Source organism: Chrysoperla carnea, chromosome 3, assembly GCF_905475395.1.
Source record: "Chrysoperla carnea chromosome 3, inChrCarn1.1, whole genome shotgun sequence".
Lineage (NCBI taxonomy): Eukaryota > Metazoa > Arthropoda > Insecta > Neuroptera > Chrysopidae > Chrysoperla > Chrysoperla carnea.
The window spans coordinates 83,829,392-83,850,634 of record NC_058339.1 but is presented as its reverse complement, the minus strand read 5'-3'; the positions used below and the strand labels follow the sequence as shown (position 1 = coordinate 83,850,634).

The 21,243-nt window shown below is 29.3% G+C and overlaps 2 protein-coding genes across 4 annotated transcripts in view; one reads left to right on the top strand and one right to left on the bottom strand.

The window, feature by feature from the left end:
• LOC123296540 (formin-2-like) overlaps positions 1–17,818 on the bottom strand; it is a 47,864-nt gene extending 30,046 nt beyond the window's left edge. For all 3 annotated transcript variants that reach the window (XM_044878049.1, XM_044878050.1, XM_044878051.1), the window contains exons 1-2: positions 16,627–17,818; positions 3,581–3,817 (exon numbers count right to left, since the gene is read on the bottom strand). In XM_044878049.1, coding sequence (XP_044733984.1) covers positions 3,581–3,817; positions 16,627–17,812 — 1,423 coding nt within the window. In that variant the 5' untranslated portion in view covers positions 17,813–17,818. The remainder of the gene's footprint in view (positions 1–3,580; positions 3,818–16,626) is intronic.
• Positions 7,504–12,091, top strand: LOC123296542 (uncharacterized protein K02A2.6-like). Its single transcript, XM_044878052.1, has 2 exons — positions 7,504–11,580; positions 11,674–12,091. The coding sequence occupies exons 1-2, from the start codon at positions 7,806–7,808 to the stop codon at positions 11,826–11,828; spliced, it is 3,930 nt and encodes a 1,309-aa protein (XP_044733987.1). The 5' UTR covers positions 7,504–7,805; the 3' UTR covers positions 11,829–12,091.
• Positions 17,819–21,243: the final 3,425 nt, after the last annotated feature.

The following is a 21,243-nucleotide window of genomic DNA, read 5'->3' as shown; positions in this document are numbered from 1 at the left end:
TATGCACGCAGTAAATTTTGTAAAAGTTAGGCATTGGGCAACTTTTTTTTTTAAATAATTATTTTCTATTTTCTTTTGTCGTAGTCTGTAATCTAATAGCTATTATATTAGATGAAAATCAGAAAAAATTTACAATGTTTTCAAATAAAATCTATTATTTTTGAATTACCATTTTAATGCAGATTCTGAGGCAGGTTTATGAAAATAGAATTCATTATTTCAGGAATAACTATGCCAAAACTACTTTCCTATTATCAATATTTTTAACCATTATAAGCTCAAGAATAGATTAAAACATTTTCCAATACCTTTTTCCAATATTAAAAAAAATAAATAAATAAATAAAATAAAATAAAAAGTTAAAACAAACAATTGCCTGGGTTAATTGTTGAAATACCATGTATAGACAGTATTGATTACGGAATCATTTGTTTTTTCACGTCATGTAAGAAAAGAGAGACAGCCACTCTTAGATACAGCATACAAACATGTCACACACACACATGACAGATATCCCCATATAACACATATTATATAATAATGCGCCTAATTTGCGCCCACACGGGTAAACAGTGCTGTTTACGAAAAAATGTTTGAAACAAAATTTATTTACTTTTTTATAAGGAACATTTTTATACGCTTAAACTTTTGTTCTATCTCTAACGGTTTACAAAATTCAATCGACCTATGTTGCTCATTTATCTCACTGTTCACGGCTTGAGCACGCTGTAAAAATTTCAGATTGATATCTTTTTTCGTTTTTGAGTTATCGTGTTGTCAGACAGACAAACAACCAGACGGACAGACAGCCGAGAATGGACTAATTAGGTGATTTTATGAACACCTGTAACAAAATTTTGTTCGTAACATCAATATTTTTAAGCGTTACAAACTTGGGACTAAACTTAGTATACCTTGATATATATTTCATATATATACATGGTATAATGACTTAGAAAGAACTCATTGAGCTACGAAAACAAGCCTAAGAAACTTCTATTGTTATTCGAGAATTGTTCGTTACCAAGTTATAGTTTTTACGTATGAAATTCATAAAGCTTTGGGTGTCATACTTTAAAAGATATCTGAAACATTTTTTTTTTGACTAGTACCAAAAACTGGTCGCTTATATTTGTTGATGATATTTATGTTTCAATCGAAATACCGGTGCCTAAAAATAAGCACTAACATCATTGTTAATTCTAGATTCATACCTATTATTATTTAATCGTTTATATTATTTTTTCCTCCAGTATTGATTACATAAATTTACATAATTATCTCACATTGATGTCAATACAATTTTTGATTATTTACTACCATGCATATTTAAACTGACAATTACAATTTTCAAACACAAATTACCTACCATTATCATAATTTTTATAAAATTTCTTCGTTAAATAATCCAAATCAAGATCATATTCATCATCACATTCACTAAAAACCGTTTTAAATATTGTTTTCATACCATGAAAATATTTCATGTTAACATTATTTTTACGTTTTAAAAATTTACAAATTAATTGTAAAAACAATTTTAATTCAATTGAAAATAAAATCGTTTGAAATGTCTGATTTTTAATAAAAAATATAACCCGTTCAGATTGTTCATCGTATAAAATATATAAATTAAATTTATTTTTATAATTATTATTATTAATTAAATGTTTTTGTATGTCACCAACAAATAATAATTGTCTATTATTATTAATTATTAAAGTATTATTTTTTATTTTATTATAATTATTATATTTGAAATAATTCATCACATTATTTTTATTATTATAAACATTGTCGTCAACATGTTTATACGGTGGCACTTTGTAATAATTGAAATGAATACACATTGCAGCATCGATATTGTAAATGTTTACGGAGAAAAGTTTATAAACAAAACCGTCTCCGGACCGAAACTCCGAAGTATGCACACGACAACAACGATTTTAAACAATCAAACGTAAATAACTAATGTCCAATACTCAAAAACTTATTATTAATAAATAATTTTTTGTTTTTATTGATAAAACCAACAATATTTTGTAAGCGCTAACGTTTTTTTAAAATTCGTTTTTTATAATTATAAGCTTAAAAATTGTATTATTATATGTTTTATCATATTATCAGAACTCGCTCAGTTATAATGAAATTTTATTTTAAATATTAAAAAGAGTTTATTTATAATCTTTAATATTTTTACACAACTGATAAGAGAAGATATTATAAATTATTGCTTGTATTTCAGTTAAATGAGTGAATTTTATTAAGGTAATGTTTATTTAGCTTGTGTGGTGTTGTTTTATTAAACTCAAGCATTATTTAAAAATACATATTTATCTACAATTCTAGAGAGGTATCCAACTTTATTTTTGTCGTAAGCATTCAATAATTCGACATTATTCTTTCTAACGATCTAGACACTAGACACACTGTCGTTAAGCGTTTACAAAGGTTTCACAATTTTATCGCTCAACGAGACTTGATTAAATAAAATATCCTAATTAAAGAAAATTAAAAAAGTAGACATTATATGTACCAGGATTCGAGCCCAAGTCTCTTGGAATCACGCCAAGCGCCTTTACCAACTGGACCATATTGCTTTTTTGTTTATTAGTCAGCTTAACTTGATTATTTATTACTAGCTTGATACCCACTCACTTCGCTGGACTTAATCTGGAGATCTAAACTTGGGGTTTTTCTTTTTACCTAGATGGTACCTTACCTACCTATCCGTTTCTTCTTTAATTTGTTCTTATTTTGGTTCTGCACTAACCGGAGCATGACAAGGGATGACAAGGAATAAAAATTTTTTTGACTGACATTATGGCTCGAACGATTTTAAATTCTCTTGTTAAAGTTTAGATTCGTATTGGAATTAAGTCACCAGATTAATGAAATTAGTATACCTTAATTTCCGATTATGGAATGAACTTGATTAGTGATAAAACTTGAATGAATTTATCTTCAAAACAGCAAAATGTTTCTAATTTTATATTTTTAATTCTAAACCGCTTACCAGTCTCTTAATAAAGTAATGGATTATAATATGGGGAGGGAAATTGATAATGTTTGAACGAGACATTTCATATAACGATCATACGATCGGCCATCCCCCACATTTTATAATATCCAATCAAAAAGATTATACCAACACTAAAATACCTTACATATTTGCAATATTTTATCAATTTCAAAACCTAATTTGAATTGAAATTAATATTATTTCGCATAGATGGGTATATCTGTATATAGTAAATATTTTCACATTTTTTCAACAACAAAAAATATCAAGAATTTATGACCATAATTAATTATTTGTCACATAACATGATATAAATGTTTACATTAAAATTATTGTTTATCAATATTAAAACTATTTTAATACCTTTGAGCTTAAAATTCTTTCTGAGAAAAGTTCACAATTTTATTGGGGCCCCATCTCTATTCCCTCATTTTGAAGATTAGGCTTAAGAAAACCTTTCAATTAAAAACAGTTTTTTAATTGGGCTTGATTTTAATTCATATCAATTCATATCTTAAATTAATTTAAAGAATAATTTTAAAAATATATATCATTTACCTTCAAACTTTTCATAAATTTTAAAATCCAATTTTTCCGGAACAAATTTTGGCTTTGATAGACGTGCAGCAGATTCCAATGTTGCTTTATCTAATGTTAACGAAGCGACTTTACGTAGGACATTACATTCTGGTATAGGTGATGATGCACCATTCGGCGGTGTAAATCCACCCACAACAGCAGCATCAGAAACGGATGATGGTCTTCTTTGACTTTGTGTCGAAGACGGTGGAGTATCTGTAATAATATGTCGTAAATTTTTAATATGATTAATTAAATTATTCATCAGAAATCTATTTAGTTTTCCTTACTAGTATAGAGTTTTCATAAAAATTGAACATATTTATAAGAAATTTATTTGTGTTAATTACACGGATCAATACGAATTTCTTCATAGCTATTTTTGAAATGTATGAATGAATTATTTTAATACTTAGTTTTTGACCTTCTGACCTTCAGTAAGATATATTTTTATCACAATAATTTGTTTTTGACTGTATTACCTAATGCCTGTTTATTGTATAGTACTTATAGTCCGGTAACCCACGCCATATGTTCTTTATTATATTCTCATGGACAACTTGTTGCATAAGGAAATTTTCTAACAGAAATAATATAATTCTAAAAGGAATATCATCGAATAATAACTGGAAAAATCATTTTATCTGACATTCAATAAAATGTGGTATCCCCACATTGTTGATCAATGTTATCTTGAAAACTGCAATTTTCTGAATATCGAACATTCATCGAGTTCTAAAGATAGAATGCCTCGCTATCCAGGATTTTCTTTGGTACAAATTGTCCAACGCGACATGAAGAACACATTATACAAAGTCTCAACGATCATATAATAATAAATAAGCTTTTTAGGCACCTGCTTGCTGCCTATAGTCTTTTATCCAATATCAAACGACCTACTTTTAAAAATAAAATCCATTCATGTATTTGCATACTAATCACTTATTCTATTGAAAAATCATCACAAAGCTGGATAATTTTTTACTGTATCAGCTGTGAGAATTATTATAATGATTCATCTTTTAGTTAATTTTGAGGATTAATTAATTACTGAGAATTTATCATATAAACAATAAGACTTGATGATTTAGAAGAATTTTCAATATTAAATTTCTATTCGAATTTGATACGTCTGTTAAAAGATCATTTTACTGGTAACATTGTTCCTGAGTGTATCACACTTAGAGCGACCAGATAAGTTAGTAGCCCAGGAGGAGTACAAGAAAAATAGTAAATTCTTAAAAAACAGTGTTTTTCCCATGTGAGTTAGATAATAGTTAACATTAAAAATGAAAATTTAATCTTCTAATAACTAAAAATCACGTCAGCAAAATTTCAAAATCTAAAAATAATAAAAGCATGAGTACTCAAATACTTGACATTATTTTATTTTTAAAATTTCTAATTTTATTGCGCAAAGTCCACAATGGGAAATATCTACAATTTTTTATCGATTTAAAAAGTACTTATTTAAGACAGGACAGTAGGAGGATGTTCCATAAAAAGGGCTATACTTTAATTACGTAAGCAATTTGGAGGGGGGGGGTTCAAAAAATCTATACATACCCTTATGCGGGGAGAAGGGGTGGTAAAACTCATTCTTACATAAGATTTTATGAGTTGAAATATAATGTATTAGAAGTATTAGAAATATAATGTGAACCTAAATTATTTGCTAAAGAATAAAAATCTTTAATTTACGTCAAACTATGGGGTTTAGTGTAACCGATTCTTCTCTAACAACGTTTTATTATTTGGAAAAACGAAATTGAATCTTACGTAAGAAGGGGGAGGGGGTTAAAAATCGTGAAAAACCCGCTTACATAATTAATGAATTCTAACATCTTTCACCGAATACTTATAAAATTGAAAATTCTCAGAGAAACTTCAACGTAATCGATTAAGAAAAATAAGCAATCAGGAAATACTTAAAAAAGAATTTGGGTTCAATACTTCCAGCATCCTCATAAACTTGCTTTGCCAAATAAATGTGATTCAAACCTTCAACAGTCTACAAGAAATACCTTAGTACGATCATTTCTTAATCTCAAATCTTGATTCTAATATACAGTGTCTCCAATTAAGTCGACACCATATTGAAAATTCTTTTCTTATTTTTTTTATGAAAGTAAGTTATTCTTAATAAAAAGTTCTGCATATACTAAAACGCAAAATGAAATAATCAGATATTAATTTTTTGCATTCGAATGCGAGATTTGTCAAAAAATGTAAATTTTGCTCAAATAATACAAAAGTTTTCTATATGGTACCGACTTAATTGGACACACTGTATACTCTAATTAACACCTAACTCCTAAGACCGTTTTGTTGGCCTGTACTCTTGATTAAATGAAAATAATGACTTCGCAAAAATAAAAACTTGTTATAAAATATATCCGTTTATCCTAGAGTGCAAAAAATTCACCATGAACTAACTAGTGAAACTTGTAAGAAGAAAAAAAAAACCCACAATATCTAATCCTATTTAACCGATGATGTTTTTAACTACGTTATCTGTAACGGTTTTCATATTTACATATTATATTCAAGTTCACAGTTTTATTTAATGTAGGTTTTCTATTAAAATCATTCCATATTCATAATTTTAAAAGATTATAAGAATATTTATTAAAATAAATATAAAAGTATATGCCATAATTTTAAAACGGTTATTTTTTATTATAATTATTGTTACGAACATAAAATTTTATGTAAAACAATCATAATAAATGCTTCATTAATTTTTTTCTTTTTCCATAATACTTAAATCATAAAGAACATTGGAGAGTAGAAGTTGAGCACATCACATGCCAAAACCTATATAGCTCTCATTTATTGACGCTAGCATTAGATATGGAAATCTATAATAATAGGGTTTAACCTACGTTTCTGATACCACATCTATAACAGAGGCCACTCACATCATTATATTTAATCTTTATTTATTTGAAAAATTACATTCGAATGTACAATTAATTTTATGATGTTTATCACCCCATTAACTTTTTTTGTTCACACTGCTGCTGCCTGGATTCGAACCTGCAACCTGCCAGCTATTAGTCGAAGCAAGCTAGGTATGAAGAAAAGCGCACCGGAGTGGGGATTCAAATAAAAACTTCTTCCCGCTTTCCAATCTTGAACTTTAACCATTTAAGCTATTGGTTGTATGATAGCTGTATGAGATTCGTTACACGAAAGTAAGAAAAAATATTCATATAAAAATCCTCTTTAAATACTTAGTACTTGACAAGCAATAGAGAAGTAATGAAAAAAAGATAATAATTTTAAAATTTAAAACATTTCTAAAACACAAATAAGAAAGTCGAAAAAGCTAGTCAGACTAATCACTTCCGAGTTATATTTAAGCTTCTTGGATATAGCACGTAGAAAAATCCATGAACCCTAACTTTCTGCCACGTTGTAAATGAGATCCTGGATATATAATGGGATTTTTTACGTACTGTATATTTGCGAGTTTTGGCACTATTCAATCGTACGTATTCAATTTATTTGCAAAATAATTTATTTTTTAAATGATGAATTTTAATTCTTGGTATGTTAGCGCCATCGATTGAATTTTTAGAAAACTATATTATCATTTCTGTGATTCAATTAATTAATAAAATAAATTTAATTAATTATACAAATAAACTTATATTAAAATTGATTCCATATCAACTAGAAATAAATCTTTGATAAATATTCCGATTGAATCAAGTAATCAGTCAGAAAACAATGTTTTTGTATTGGAGAACTTTCCACTCTCTATGGTTCAAATCATAAAAATATGTAAATGGGTCGGTTTTGCCATTTACTATGATGCATGGACATGATATGTTATTAAGAAAAAGTTTTGAATATTCATGTTAAAAGTCAATTGACAAGAAGAGATAATTGTCAGGCATGAGTGTATATCAGGCATAAATGTGATTTATGTACAAGTGTAGGTCAGGCATAATAATATATATTATGCAGTGTGATTGGATGGAGAATGAGGTTAGAAGTGTTTGAGTATTGAATAAAATGTCAATTAATCCATGCGGTCGTTTATTAATTAAACCCGACAATTATTAACGAAATTAAGTCAACGAGTTAACAAAAGTATATTAACTAGTTAACATGGTGCCGAAATAGTGGTTATAACCAGTAAATTAGAAAATAATGGTTGGATAAATAAATTATTATAACAAAACTTATAAATTCTATGTTAAAAGTGTTATTCGAAAATATGTCTGATCCTGATTCTGGAGTAAACTTGCGGCCTCCGCCGCCTTTGCAAATTTCAAATAAAACCAAAAATATCTGCCAAATATGGAAACAGTGGAAAAATTCTTTCGAATGGTACGCAGAAGCAACGAATTTATCAAAAAAAAGTGCCAAAAAACAAGTTGCGACATTTATGACAGTTATTGGACCTGAAGCTTTAGAAATTTACGATTCGTTGGAACTTTCGGATGCGGAAAAAAAGGATTTAATAGTAATTATTGAAAAATTTGAAAAATATTTTATACCAAAACAAAACAAAACATATGAAAGATTGCTTTTTAATAAAATGATGCAATCGCAGCAACAAACATTTGATGAATTTTTGACTCTGATTATAAATCAAGTGAATAAATGCCAATTTGGCGCATTAAAAGATGAACTTTTGTGTGATAAAATTGTAGTGGGTATTATAAACGATGAAGTTCGTAAAAAATTATTATCTGAAGATGAACTAAAGTACGATAAAGCAGTTTCTATATGCAGAGCGGCAGAATTAGCCGAAAAGCATCTTTCAGAAATGAAAATTTCAGAACAACTACAAACACTACCAGTCAATGAAATTAGGAAAAATAATATTCGTTCTAGTTCTGATCATACTACGGAAAAATCGAACGACAATTTTTTTTGTAGAAGATGTAATTCCAAACATGGAAAACGCGCATGTCCTGCGTATGGTAAGAAGTGCCAAAAATGCGGAGTTCCGGGGCACTTTAAAGAAACCTGCCGTACGCGACTACGAAAGGTAAATACGGTTAGTGAAGATAATGAGAATCAAAATTCTTCAATACGTTCAAGTTCTGAGGAAGATAATATTTATGTGGGGTCCATTCAAAGTAATAGTTGTGACAAAAATGATTGGATAGAAAAATTGATACTTCCGAAAAACAAAACAGTAAATTTTAAACTGGATACGGGTGCTCAAGCCGATATTTTAACAATGGACGAAGTAAAAAAATCTAAGTTAATATTGATAAAATCTAAAGTTAAATCACTCATATCATATAGTAACAATAGAACGCCAGTAATTGGGGAAACAAGCGTGGAAATACGTACAAAAAGAGGACAAAAAGTTATATTAAAATTCTTAGTTGTAGCCTCGGGACACCAGTGCATTATTGGGAAAAATACATGTGAAACTTTGGGGCTAGTGAAAAGAGTGGAAACCATTAAATACGACAGGGATTTATTCACCGGAATTGGTTGTGCTACCAGTTATGTTTATGATATTGATCTTATAGATAATCCATCGTTTAAAATCTTTCCGCCAAGGAAAATTCCATTTTCAATAAGAAATGCAGTCAAAGAAGAGTTGGAAAAAATGGTAAAAAATAAAATAATAGCTCCAATGACGGAACCAGCACAAGCAGTTTCCCCGATGGTGGTAGTTTGGAAAAACAATAAACCCAGAATTTGTATCGATTTAACTGACGTAAACAAAAATGTCAGACGTAGACAATTTCCGCTTAAAACAATAGAGGAAGTGGCGGTAAAACTACACAATTCATCAATATTTACGAAATTAGATTGTGCGAAAGGGTTTTGGCAAATCCCAGTTACTGATCGAACTTCGAAATACTTGGGGATAGCCACTCCGTGGGGTAGATATTGTAGTTTACGGCTACCATTTGGATTAGCATCAGCTCCCGAAGTGTTTCAGTGTTGGATGTCTTCGTTACTGGGCGATTTAGAGGGAGTGGAAGTAGCCATAGATGATATATTAATACATGCGTCGTGTGAAGCGGAAATGGAAACGATCACGAAAACAGTGCTAGATAGAATCAAAAAGGCTGGGCTAAAATTAAATCCGGACAAATGCATTTTTAACGTTCCTGTTGTTAAATTTCTAGGACATATCGTATCAAAACATGGCCTAGGAATTGATGAAAATAAAATGAAAGCAATCGACAATCTAAAAATTCCACAGAATGTCAAGGAGCTGCAGAGGTATATTGGGATGGTTACATATCTGTCAAAATTTATCAACAATTTATCAGAATTGACAGCGCCTTTAAGAAAACTTCTAATTAAAGACGTGGAGTGGTGTTGGGAAGCAGAGCATACACAAGCTGTTAATAAAATCAAAGATGCTATTAAAACAGCCCCCATATTAAAACATTATAATCCAAATGAAAGTATTACTCTGTCTGTTGATGCCAGTAAACATTCAGTAGGAGCTGTTTTGTTGCAAGGAGATCGACCAGTTGCTTTTAGCTCCAAAGCGTTGACCACAAGTCAACTGAATTATAGCCAAATTGAAAAAGAGGCTACGGCCATTCTAGTTGGCTGTAAAAAATATCATTCATATATCTGGGGGAACCCAAATTTGACTATAGAGACGGATCATAAACCGCTAGAAGCAATCGCTAAGAAACCGCTACATTGTGCCCCAGCTCGGCTTCAGCGTATACTTTTTGAAATAATGCCATATTGTCCGAAAATTAAATATAAAAGAGGGACAGATATGGTTTTAGCTGATATTTTTAGCCGTGACGCTTATTCTGAAATAGATCAAACAGAAAATGAAAACGGATCAAACATCACAATCCATGTAAATGTGCCGTTATCAAAATCCAGATTAGAGCAGTTGAAAGAAGAAATTCAAGAAGATCCAACGTTGCCCAAGGTTATAAAACTTATTCAAGAAGGTTGGCCCAACAGCAAAGAAGAACTTCCTTTAGACGTTCAAGCATATTTTAGTTTTAAAGAAGAGTTAGGTTATTATGAAGGTTTGGTAGTAAAAGGAGGACAACTAGTCATTCCCAAGAGCTTCCAATCAATAATACTCAGAGAAATACATAGGAGTCACAAAGGAGTGGAAAGTTGTCTCCGCATAGCTAGGGAAAATGTCTTCTGGCCCAAGATTAGCCAAGATATCAGTAATTATGTAAAAGCTTGTTCCATTTGTCAAGCAATACAAAAAGATAAACCAATGGAAATCCTCACAGTAGAACCAGTTCCTAATAGACCATGGCAAATTGTGGCAACCGATTTGTTTTCTTTGAATCAAAAAGATTATCTTGTAATAGCAGATAGCTATTCGGGATTTTTCGACTTCGTCTGTCTAAAATCAACAACTACGTCGATGGCCATTAATGCTATAAAAAGATGGTTTGCTACGTTTGGAATCCCAGATCAATTAAACTCAGATGGAGGTCCACAGTTTACAAGTCAAGAGTTCCAGATATTCATGAATCAATGGAATATTAAGCACAGAATATCTAGCCCTCACTTTGCAAGATCCAATGGACTCGCAGAACGATACGTTCAAGAAGGAAAAATTTTACTTAAAAAATGTATAAAAGAAAACTCTGACATATATCTGGCTCTATTAAATAATCGTAATACACCGAGAGGAAACATCGGCTCTCCCGCTCAAAGATTAATGGGAAGAAAAACTAAATCTCTGTTACCGTGCCCACCTCACGGTCTTCAGCCAAAAATAATAGATCCGGCTGAAGTTTCAAAAGCTTTAAATAAATGGCAGACTGAACATAAAGCTACGGCTGATAAAGGTAAAACACCAAATCAAATATTCGAGGTGGGGCAAAAAGTTTTGTGGAGAAGAGCTCCACGGGATTGGACTCCGGCCGAAGTGATAGACAAACATCCTGTATCGAATTCTTACATTATCCAAACCCCGGAAGGAATTAGATATCGTAGAAACTCGTGGTTTCTTAGACAAAATCACACCAGTTCAAATGTACCAGCTACAGATAATGCAAGTAGTCAAGAATTAAATACGCAAGATCTTAACAATCAAGGCTTTCTTAGACAAAATCATACCAGTCCAAATGTACCAGCTACAGATAATGCAAGTAGTCAAGAATTAAATATGCAAGATCTTAACAATCAAGGCGATCAACAAAGAGTAAGTGCGGAAGAAACCTTACCAACAAAGTTACCAAGCCATAGAACGGCTAGTGGAAGATTGATTAAACCTCCTAGGAGGTTAGATTTGTGAATTTTAAAATCATAAATTCATGATAATTTAAGTGTATGTTTTTTTTAACAATAATTTGTGCTAAGAATTATGTTTTATGTTTTTTATAATTTTGTAACTAATTTGTGTTAAAGAGGAGGATGTCAGGCATGAGTGTATATCAGGCATAAATGTGATTTATGTACAAGTGTAGGTCAGGCATAATAATATATATTATGCAGTGTGATTGGATGGAGAATGAGGTTAGAAGTGTTTGAGTATTGAATAAAATGTCAATTAATCCATGCGGTCGTTTATTAATTAAACCCGACAATTATTAACGAAATTAAGTCAACGAGTTAACAAAAGTATATTAACTAGTTAACAATAATCACCTTTTGTTTTTTTTTTTTTTAAAAATTTTAATTGGTAAGTTTTATACGCTCAGTTGCATTTTATTCATTCATAAATAAATGTCTTTGCATTGTAGATAAGTGTTTGAACTGAATAATTTACAGTGAAATCTCTTTAAGGATGTACGAACACCAGGGCAATTTTGGATAAAAGGTTTAATTTTATTTTATATGAAGTTGGACTAAGTCTAAATCAATTCTGCAAATTTTGGGGGGAGGGATTGCCCGATTATTATGTTTAACATTGGTCTTATGGGAAAACGGTAGATGGATGACATGATATTCTCCAAAACTAGTGGGTGGCAATATAAGATAAAAAGTAAGAATAAAATTTTTCGCTATCTGAAGTAATTTTCAAAATATCGAAAATTTAAAATTTTGTATAATTATTTAGCTTTCGATATTTCGAAAACCAAGACCGATATCGAAAAATTTTATTCTTATTCTTCGTCTACCTTTATGAAGTTATAACAAAATTCATCATCAAAGTTGAAAGTAAGGTACAAATAATTTCAACCACAAGTCTAAACTTGCCTTGGCGCTCGTATTACCTTAAATGGATGAAATCTCTTTTCTTAAAATGGGTGAAATGAACAGCTGTTCTTTAGGTGGTAGTAGTACTTAGATGATATTGTAGCAAAAGAAATATGCTTTACATTTATTTAAACATTGTGCATTAGTTTTTTCGCTTCATGTCTATCCAGATGAGTACACCTATTGGGAAACCACTTTCACTGCCATAATACCTAAAGACTTAGAGCTATCTAGTGAAACGGGATTAAAGTTAAAATAAAATAACAATTCATTCAGCTTCCAAGATAAAGCGTATACAATTTCGGGGGAAATTTATATGAAGGTCGCAAAAAGCAACAAACTATACATAAATGATTTTTTGGGACCAATTAAGCAAATAATATGATTTTTCATGAAAATTGTAACCGTGATTTAAATAAAGCAGAAAATATTTTTATTCTAATAAATTGCATTCATAATTAATTTATATTAATTAATAAATACTTCGTTTCGCTTTGCGAACTTGACCTTTTATTTCTCAAAAAACTGCAAATATATTGAGTGATAACCCCGAGGTCTGTCGCCATATTATTTTATCATAACTATCGAGGTTAGAGAGACTTTTTTATGTCATATACTCATCTCAAAAAAATTTAGCATTCCGTTGCACAAACTTGGAGAACAATCATTGAGAATATTTGAAAGTGAAATTTCAAGTATTCTCTAGAATTTACATTTTTACAACACGACTAGTTTAATCTAGTTGCAAATTTTCAACTTCCTATCTTCTATAGCTTGGAGAAAATGGACATCAAATTTTTGTCATAAATTGGCACTCTCACAGGTAAAGTGGTGTTTACGAAAAAATGTTTCAAACAAAAGTTTTTTTTTTTATAAGGTAATTTTTACCCGAAGAACTAGGTCCAATCTGATATCAGAACATTATGTCCCCCATCAAATTCTACAACTTTTGTATTAGTTCTTTTTCTATTGGTTAACTACAAAACGAGATATTCTGATGCATAGATTAAAATGACCCAGCCTGTATATTTATTTCATATATACAGGTACAAAAACTGAAAAGATACCTTAATTCTTCTTGACTCTTGAGCAGCTATTGTATATCCGACGTAGAGTATCTAGTGCGTCTTTGAGTGTCCATACACGTTTCGTTCTTAATGCGCCAGTACAAAACACAAATATCGTACTAATTCAATTCAAGGACGTATAAGTGGCGCCATTAATGACATTCAGAAGTTTTAAAGAACAGAGAGCATATTTTAATCCCCACCTTTTTCGTATAAACAAACAACCCTACATCCTCCTACAAATACCGGAAATCAGAAAGGTATGATTTTACATTTAATTGAACAGTAATAAACAATAAATAAATAAATTTATATGAAACTAATGAAGATGATCTATTTTGAAACAAAATAAACCTACTCACAGGAAACTCTATACTTATAATTATATCTTCCCCCTGATGGTTACGGACGACTGACCGGAAGTTGGTTTAAAAGGTATAAAAATACATATATGTAACATTAAATAATCTACCAGACAATGTATCCGCAGGTGTGACGGCCCTAATAATTTAAAAACTATAGATAATATTATTGTATATTTTTCGCTATATCTACTCACACGCTAGCGTGATTTTATATTTAACTCAAGTAAGTTACCAAGGGTTGGCAAATTCATAAATTTTATTGTCCTGCCATAATTCTTAGTTAGAAATATGTCTCAAATTTCTACTGAAAAAAAATTGTAAAGGATTTAGATTATTGATAATGGAACCTTGGTAATCAATCAGGTGGTTGGAACTACTGAAATTGAAACTACTGAAAAAGTGGTCCACTTCCTGTTTAATAGTACAAATTTTTATCGTCACTTGGCGGAATTTATAAATGATTTGAATTTGAATATTTTTATAGGCCTTAAAAAATGGTACAAGTATTGCCACCTGGCAGTCGAAATTTTAACTACTGAATTCGGGTTTTCTTCTGCTTTTAATTAGTACAAATTATTATCGCTAGTTGGCGAGTTGCAACTCTCAGTTACCACCGTTATCACATAACGCGTTTATGATTAATTAAAAGCAATCGAATAATAAATAATAAAAAATATGGATAATATATAATATAATAAGTTTTATTATTTTATCCATAATCAAAACAATATATAGAATAAAATTACGATGCCTTTTGTAAAAAAGTGGGAAATGTTGAGTTTAAGTTTTTGAATTAAAACAACTGATCATTGAATTTGACAGTTAAATTTTAGTCAACTGGATTTTTAAGAATGTTTTTATGATTTTTAATTATTGTATAATACGTATTAAATTTGATCAATGAAATATTATATTGTGTGTTATTTTATTACAAATTCTTTTGTAGCATTCGTTTTAAAAATCAATTCATAAATGATTGCTGATTCGACTTATCTGTTTCCGGTCTCGATACGGTTATACTTCCTTAAGATATTATATGCGATAATTTATCTAGAAATCTTGAGAATATTTCCAAAATTTTGTTATTGGTCTAGATAATATTGGTTGGAATTTTATATTTTGTCGCTTCAATGAAGGTAGGTATAATAATCATATGTACGACATTCGCGTGAGATAAACATATAAATTAATTATCATGCTAGCGTGTGGATAACTCACATAAGTATTTGTTTAATTGTATATTTTTAAAAATAATTTTATATTCTTTATTGGTGCAAAAATCACATCTTTGTTTATAAAAATTATATTATATTATTAGAATAACGACTTCCATGAATACAAAAAAAACTTATAATAATAATAATAATAATAATGATCTCTTTACATAGTTAGTGAAGTGTAATTAGAAAGCAATAAATTATATTTTTAAATAAAAGTAAATAATAATTTTTTATTGTTTGAAAAAAATAATAACAATAAAACGCATAGACGGTGTATAAACAAAGAAATGGAGGCTTTGTTTATGAATAAAAATCATAGAAAATTGTAGAAAGTTAAAAATTTCTAATTTGAGATCCAATTCTTAATTGAGAGATTCAAAAGCGCATTTATAAAATCGAAAAAAGGATACATGACGCCGTAGGTAATTCAATTTGGAAAATTCTGGCAATCAAGTAAACAAAGAAATATTATTCTGCCATTTCTTAAATTATTAAATTAAAGATCTTGGGAATTACAGAATTGTTTAAAATGTTTAATCGTAAGAAGTTTCTTGAAGCGGATGTCTCTCTGGTAATTTAGCACCCCCATGTATTGATAAGCTCTGTTTTTTACAGGGAAAAATACTAAATTTACTGACAGCATGGGCTTAGAAAATTTTTTTTGTATATTTCTTCGTAAGAGCATGTGAATTAAAGTTAGAAAAGTTTGTATCCATAATTTGTTGATAACAGAAAAATACTTCCTTATTTTTCTAAAATAAATAAGTAGGTACATTGCGTCCACCATGTTGAATTTTCTGTGACGTCATACATTCCTTATGTTTTGCATAATTTTTTTATGAAAAGTAAGTAAAATAGCTTACTTTTTCAGGTCAATTTCAAGGAAATATTAATTTTTAAATTGCTAAAGATGAGCCTTAAGTAATCTGAAGAAACGTAAGAAACATTTGCGCCTTTATGAAATTCGTAAATAGTAAGGCACGAATACCAATAATTTTCGAAACGTACTTCGGAAGTTCGGTCTGATTTTCCTATTAACTCTCCACGCATTGATTTGAGAGAAAGAATGGCAAATAATATTTATCTCTTTTTAATATTTATAACCAAATATGTCATTTGTAAAAAAAAAGGATACAGATTATAATTTCAAGAACCCAATAAATTTTTTGCAGACGCCTATGAAATAATTTCTCGTACAGTAACATTCATTAAAAAGTTTCCACTAATTAAGTTATAATTACCTGTTAATGGTTTTGTAGGTGCTAAATCAACTTTTTTATGACGCTTCAAAACAAAACTTGTTCCTGTCGGTTGTGATAAACGACGTTCTTGTAACGAATTACTCAACGTTGTATCAAACATTCCTGTTGCACTGCTAAATACGGCCGATGTTGAATCCTGTAATGGATCCGTCGATTGTGCTGTATGATTCCCCGAATCATTTGGTGAACTAATTTTATCCAAAGATAACATCGTATTTTCTTCTGCCTTGCATTCAAACACATAAATATTGTCACTAGCATAATTCTCATCCGAACTCACACTAATTAAACTTGTTTTTGATATTGCCAATTTTTTCTTACGATATTCTTGTAAATCGGTGATTGTTGATTTTTCAAATGTTTTCGTTCCACTGCCATATTTTGTTTTATTCACTTTTGAATCGAATTCATTTAATTTAAAATTATTTAATGGAGTAAATTGTTGATCACTACTCCTTAATGTATTATCAACACTTTCTTCACTACAATAACACTGATTGATTTCAGTTGTAAATCCACCGATTGGAGTTGTTAATGGATCTGTAAATACGGAATCACTACTTGAATCACGACTTGGTGGTGTTATTTGTGTACTTTTTTTTGAATTTTTATCATCACCTTTTGTTTGATCAAGTTTATTCACTTTACGCCATGAATCTGTCACTAAAAATTGACTAGCTGTTGCCGTTGAAGATGATTCACAACTGTTTTCATTTTTATTATTATCAATTTTTTGTTGATGTGTTGATGACGCTGAGGACGTTGATAATGGAATTATAGCTGTGTTATTATTAATTGTGGTATGTTGTTCGTTGCTTGTTGCTGGTACTATGGTGTTTATAACAGCAGTAGAGGCCATTTGTTGTTCTTCTTTATAGGGCACTGACCGCTTAGAAGAACCTCGTGGTCCCGTTACCTCTACTGCTGTTGGTGTTAGTACTTTGTCTTCCACGTGTTTTTTATCTTTATCCGATAGAGATATTACATAATATTCATCTGTTGAAATATCTTGTGGTACGATACCTGTAAATTGTAATTCCGAATCCTTTCTTAATTTATCCTTTTGTATTTCTTTTGCTGGTGATTTACGATCTTTATTCTTATCTTTTTTTGGTGTTTTTACTTTACCACTTTTCTTATCATTACCACTTTGTAAGTTACCCATTTTGATATTAACTTCTTTTCTTTACTCTTCAAAATATTATTATTTTTTTAGTAATTATATAATTTTTGTTTTGCTCATAATGCTTGTGCTGTCTTGCAAATATTTTTATAGAATAAATACATTTATAAACAACAATAAAATAGTATTTTATTTAATAAACTTTGACCTTTTTTGGTAACAAGTCAAAGTCTTTTTCAACAATTTTCAATTTGCATCATTCAACGTCATTATAATTCAATTATTATTCCATTATTTCTGGCATTGAATCATCACCACTTTTTAATACATAATTTATTTAATCACCGATTTAATTCAAATGTTTCTAGTAAATTTTTCGTTCTTATGACATTTTTAAGGGTGTTGTTTATCCAAGTTCAGGCCATTGTTGAGAAAATCTTTACGCAGACGTATAATATGCTAACACGATTGGTTTACGTTTGAAAAATCAATATTTATACGTGCGCTTAATACTTATATGATATACTTGGCATGAAAATTGGCGAAAATTCAAATTATTTTTTCATGTTATTATCAAAATATTATATGCATTCGTCAATATTTTATTAATTATGACTTGGATCTTGAATCGTGACTATTATTCATCCAAAGAATTACCCTTGTGAAATTAGAAAATCTTTTTAAAAATATAGTTATTTATTTAATAAAATCAAGAATTAAAGAAATGAAAAACCCGACTGCCTTAAATAAAATCTGAAAATAATGACACATCTGAAAACAAATCCAGTAGTTTACATAGCGACTTTTACAGTTGGGGTTCATTAATGGGAACATTTGAGTCGGTCTGGATTTTAATGGGCTCCGACTGTTAAAGTCTCTATATAAAATACTGGACTTGTTTCTTTCTTCACAGATTTTATTTAACGCAGTCGGGTTTTTTATTTTACTTTAGACTTTTTAGTGTCCCAGCACCAAAAAAGCTATTTATTATACCTAATTAAATTTAATCATATAACTTATATGTATTTTTGTAATCCCCTACTCGGTAGGTGTTGTTAATTTTTTTTTATTTACTTATTACTATTTCGCTTCAAAAATCCGCCATTTTGTTTTGTTTTTTCAAGTAAATATCTGTAAACACTTGGGTTTTGAGACCAATATAATGGTAACTTTAAATGTTGAAGCCTCTTGGAGGTCTATTGAGCCGCTTGGAAGATACGAGGTAATAAAGAAACTTACAAACAAATATGCATACATACATACAAGATACGTGCGAAAAACATAGCCACTCGTTGACAGTCCACTCGTTGACAGTAGGGTAAAAACATTGGAAATTTTGAGTTCCCTTTTTTTTAAATACAGCAGTGAATTCAAATGATTTTTCTACAAGTAAATAGGCCGTTACCCAATGCCTAAAAAACTTACCTACTGATTGCATCATCTTTACGACTTTGTATTTGTATATGTTCTGTTAAATAACATTTTATAGAAGAAAATTTTTGGTGTTGGCTATTCGCTTTCACGCAGATCGGAAAATTTTTAATTCGCCCCCTAGCTTCAAATTGAAGATCATCGAATAATAAATGGAAAAATCATTTATTCCGACATTCAATTAAACGGGGTGTTTAGTGATCGACATGTTCAAAAATTCACTTTTCAATTATCAAATTTCTCCAAAGTTTTTTGTACCCAGTGACAGAGAATAGCTTCGCTTGCCAGAATTTTCTTGTATAAGAAGTTACTTAACTGGATATGGCGTGCAGGAGTAAATTTATTAACTTCATACTTTGATTTAGGAAAAAAGTATATGCAATACATACATAAAAGTTAAATAAAAATAAATATATCAAAATAAATTTTTCACTTGAGTGGGACAAGTTACATCAAAAATGTTACCTACAGTTTGAAATTACGTTTACTACCTGCCATCGGTTTATTCCAACCACATCGATTGGGCAAGAAAATTAGTGAAAATTTAATTTATTGTTTATATTTTTATCATAAATTTTACAGATTCGGTACGCAGTTCAGTAATTATTACTTTCCTATTCAACAATTTCTACTTTTTCAGGTAATTACTTGTGCAATTATATTGTTAATCAAGAATCAATTTGATATTTTCATTAAAAAAAATAAAATTTTAAATCGATTCTTTTTTAACTTGTCCAAACATAAGCTTGATTTATACTGGTGCGGAAAAAATAATGATTATGGAGAAAATTAAAGAAATAATAATATTCTTAAAGTTATCCGACTACTAACGTCCTATTAAATACCATATAATAATAATAATAACAATAATAATAATTTATTTCCAAAATATGTATACAAAACTGTACATGGAAAATAGTCATGATCTTTATAATTAGCTTACATAACGTACAGAAAGTCTTTAACTTTATAATCACACCTTTCAGTCAATAAACTTTTTAGTCCTTTCTTAAATCTTGAGTCACTATGTAGATTACGAATTTTAATTGGTATTTTATTGAAAACTTTCATCAGGTTATTATATGGGCCATCAAGTATTAAATTAAATTTTGTCTGGTCTATTGTGTATGGAGCATTGGATCTCGTATTATATGTATTAATAGAGTAATTATTAATTAAAAATACAATAAATAACATAACCATTCTCATAACCAATTATGTTATTTATTATATTTTTCCTCCTTTTTCCTCCTTAAAAAACGTAAATCATGTTTAATTAAAAAAAACTGCACGGTAAATCATGTTTAAAATTTAATACATCAAGATTTTGGTAAAATGTGTCAATTTTGCATACACAAACCATTTCCGGTCTATATTGACCAAAGACATTCGTAAGAGCCCGTGTACTTTTACATATTTTAATTAATTATATCTCTTAAGCGCTACGGTAAAAAATCACAATTTTTTTCTCTTAACGTAGAAAACTATGCCCTTTTAAAAATAAGTAATTAACTGTGACCTTCGATGCTACCATACTACCAGAATCCAATTTTGTTTTGTTTTAATAGAACGAAATTGAATAGAATTCATAAAATCCATCATGTACATAGCCGCTGCAATCCTAAACGAAAAGGAAACATCTAGAAACTTTATAAATCAACTAAATTTGATCTTTTTAAGAATCTATCCATCTTTTATCCTCTTAGGGACTTATTTTTATCTTTCAAGAGAATTAATAAATTTTTAAAAGTCGTGTTAATTTTGCTCACTTCATTTTCGACAACTACAACAATTTTCCTCAAAAAATCTGAAAAAAATCTATTTGGAATTTAAAAAAATAAACACCTGGAATATTATTTACATTTTTTTATTTTAATCAAATTCAAACAAAAAGACAATATTTACAATAATCATAAAAAAAATTAAAATAGAAAATAGTTTTTCTTTAATTATGTATTTGAAAAATTGTTTATGAAAATTATAATAACTATTTTATATTATTTACAATATATATTTTATTTATTTTTTATTTATCAAGATGG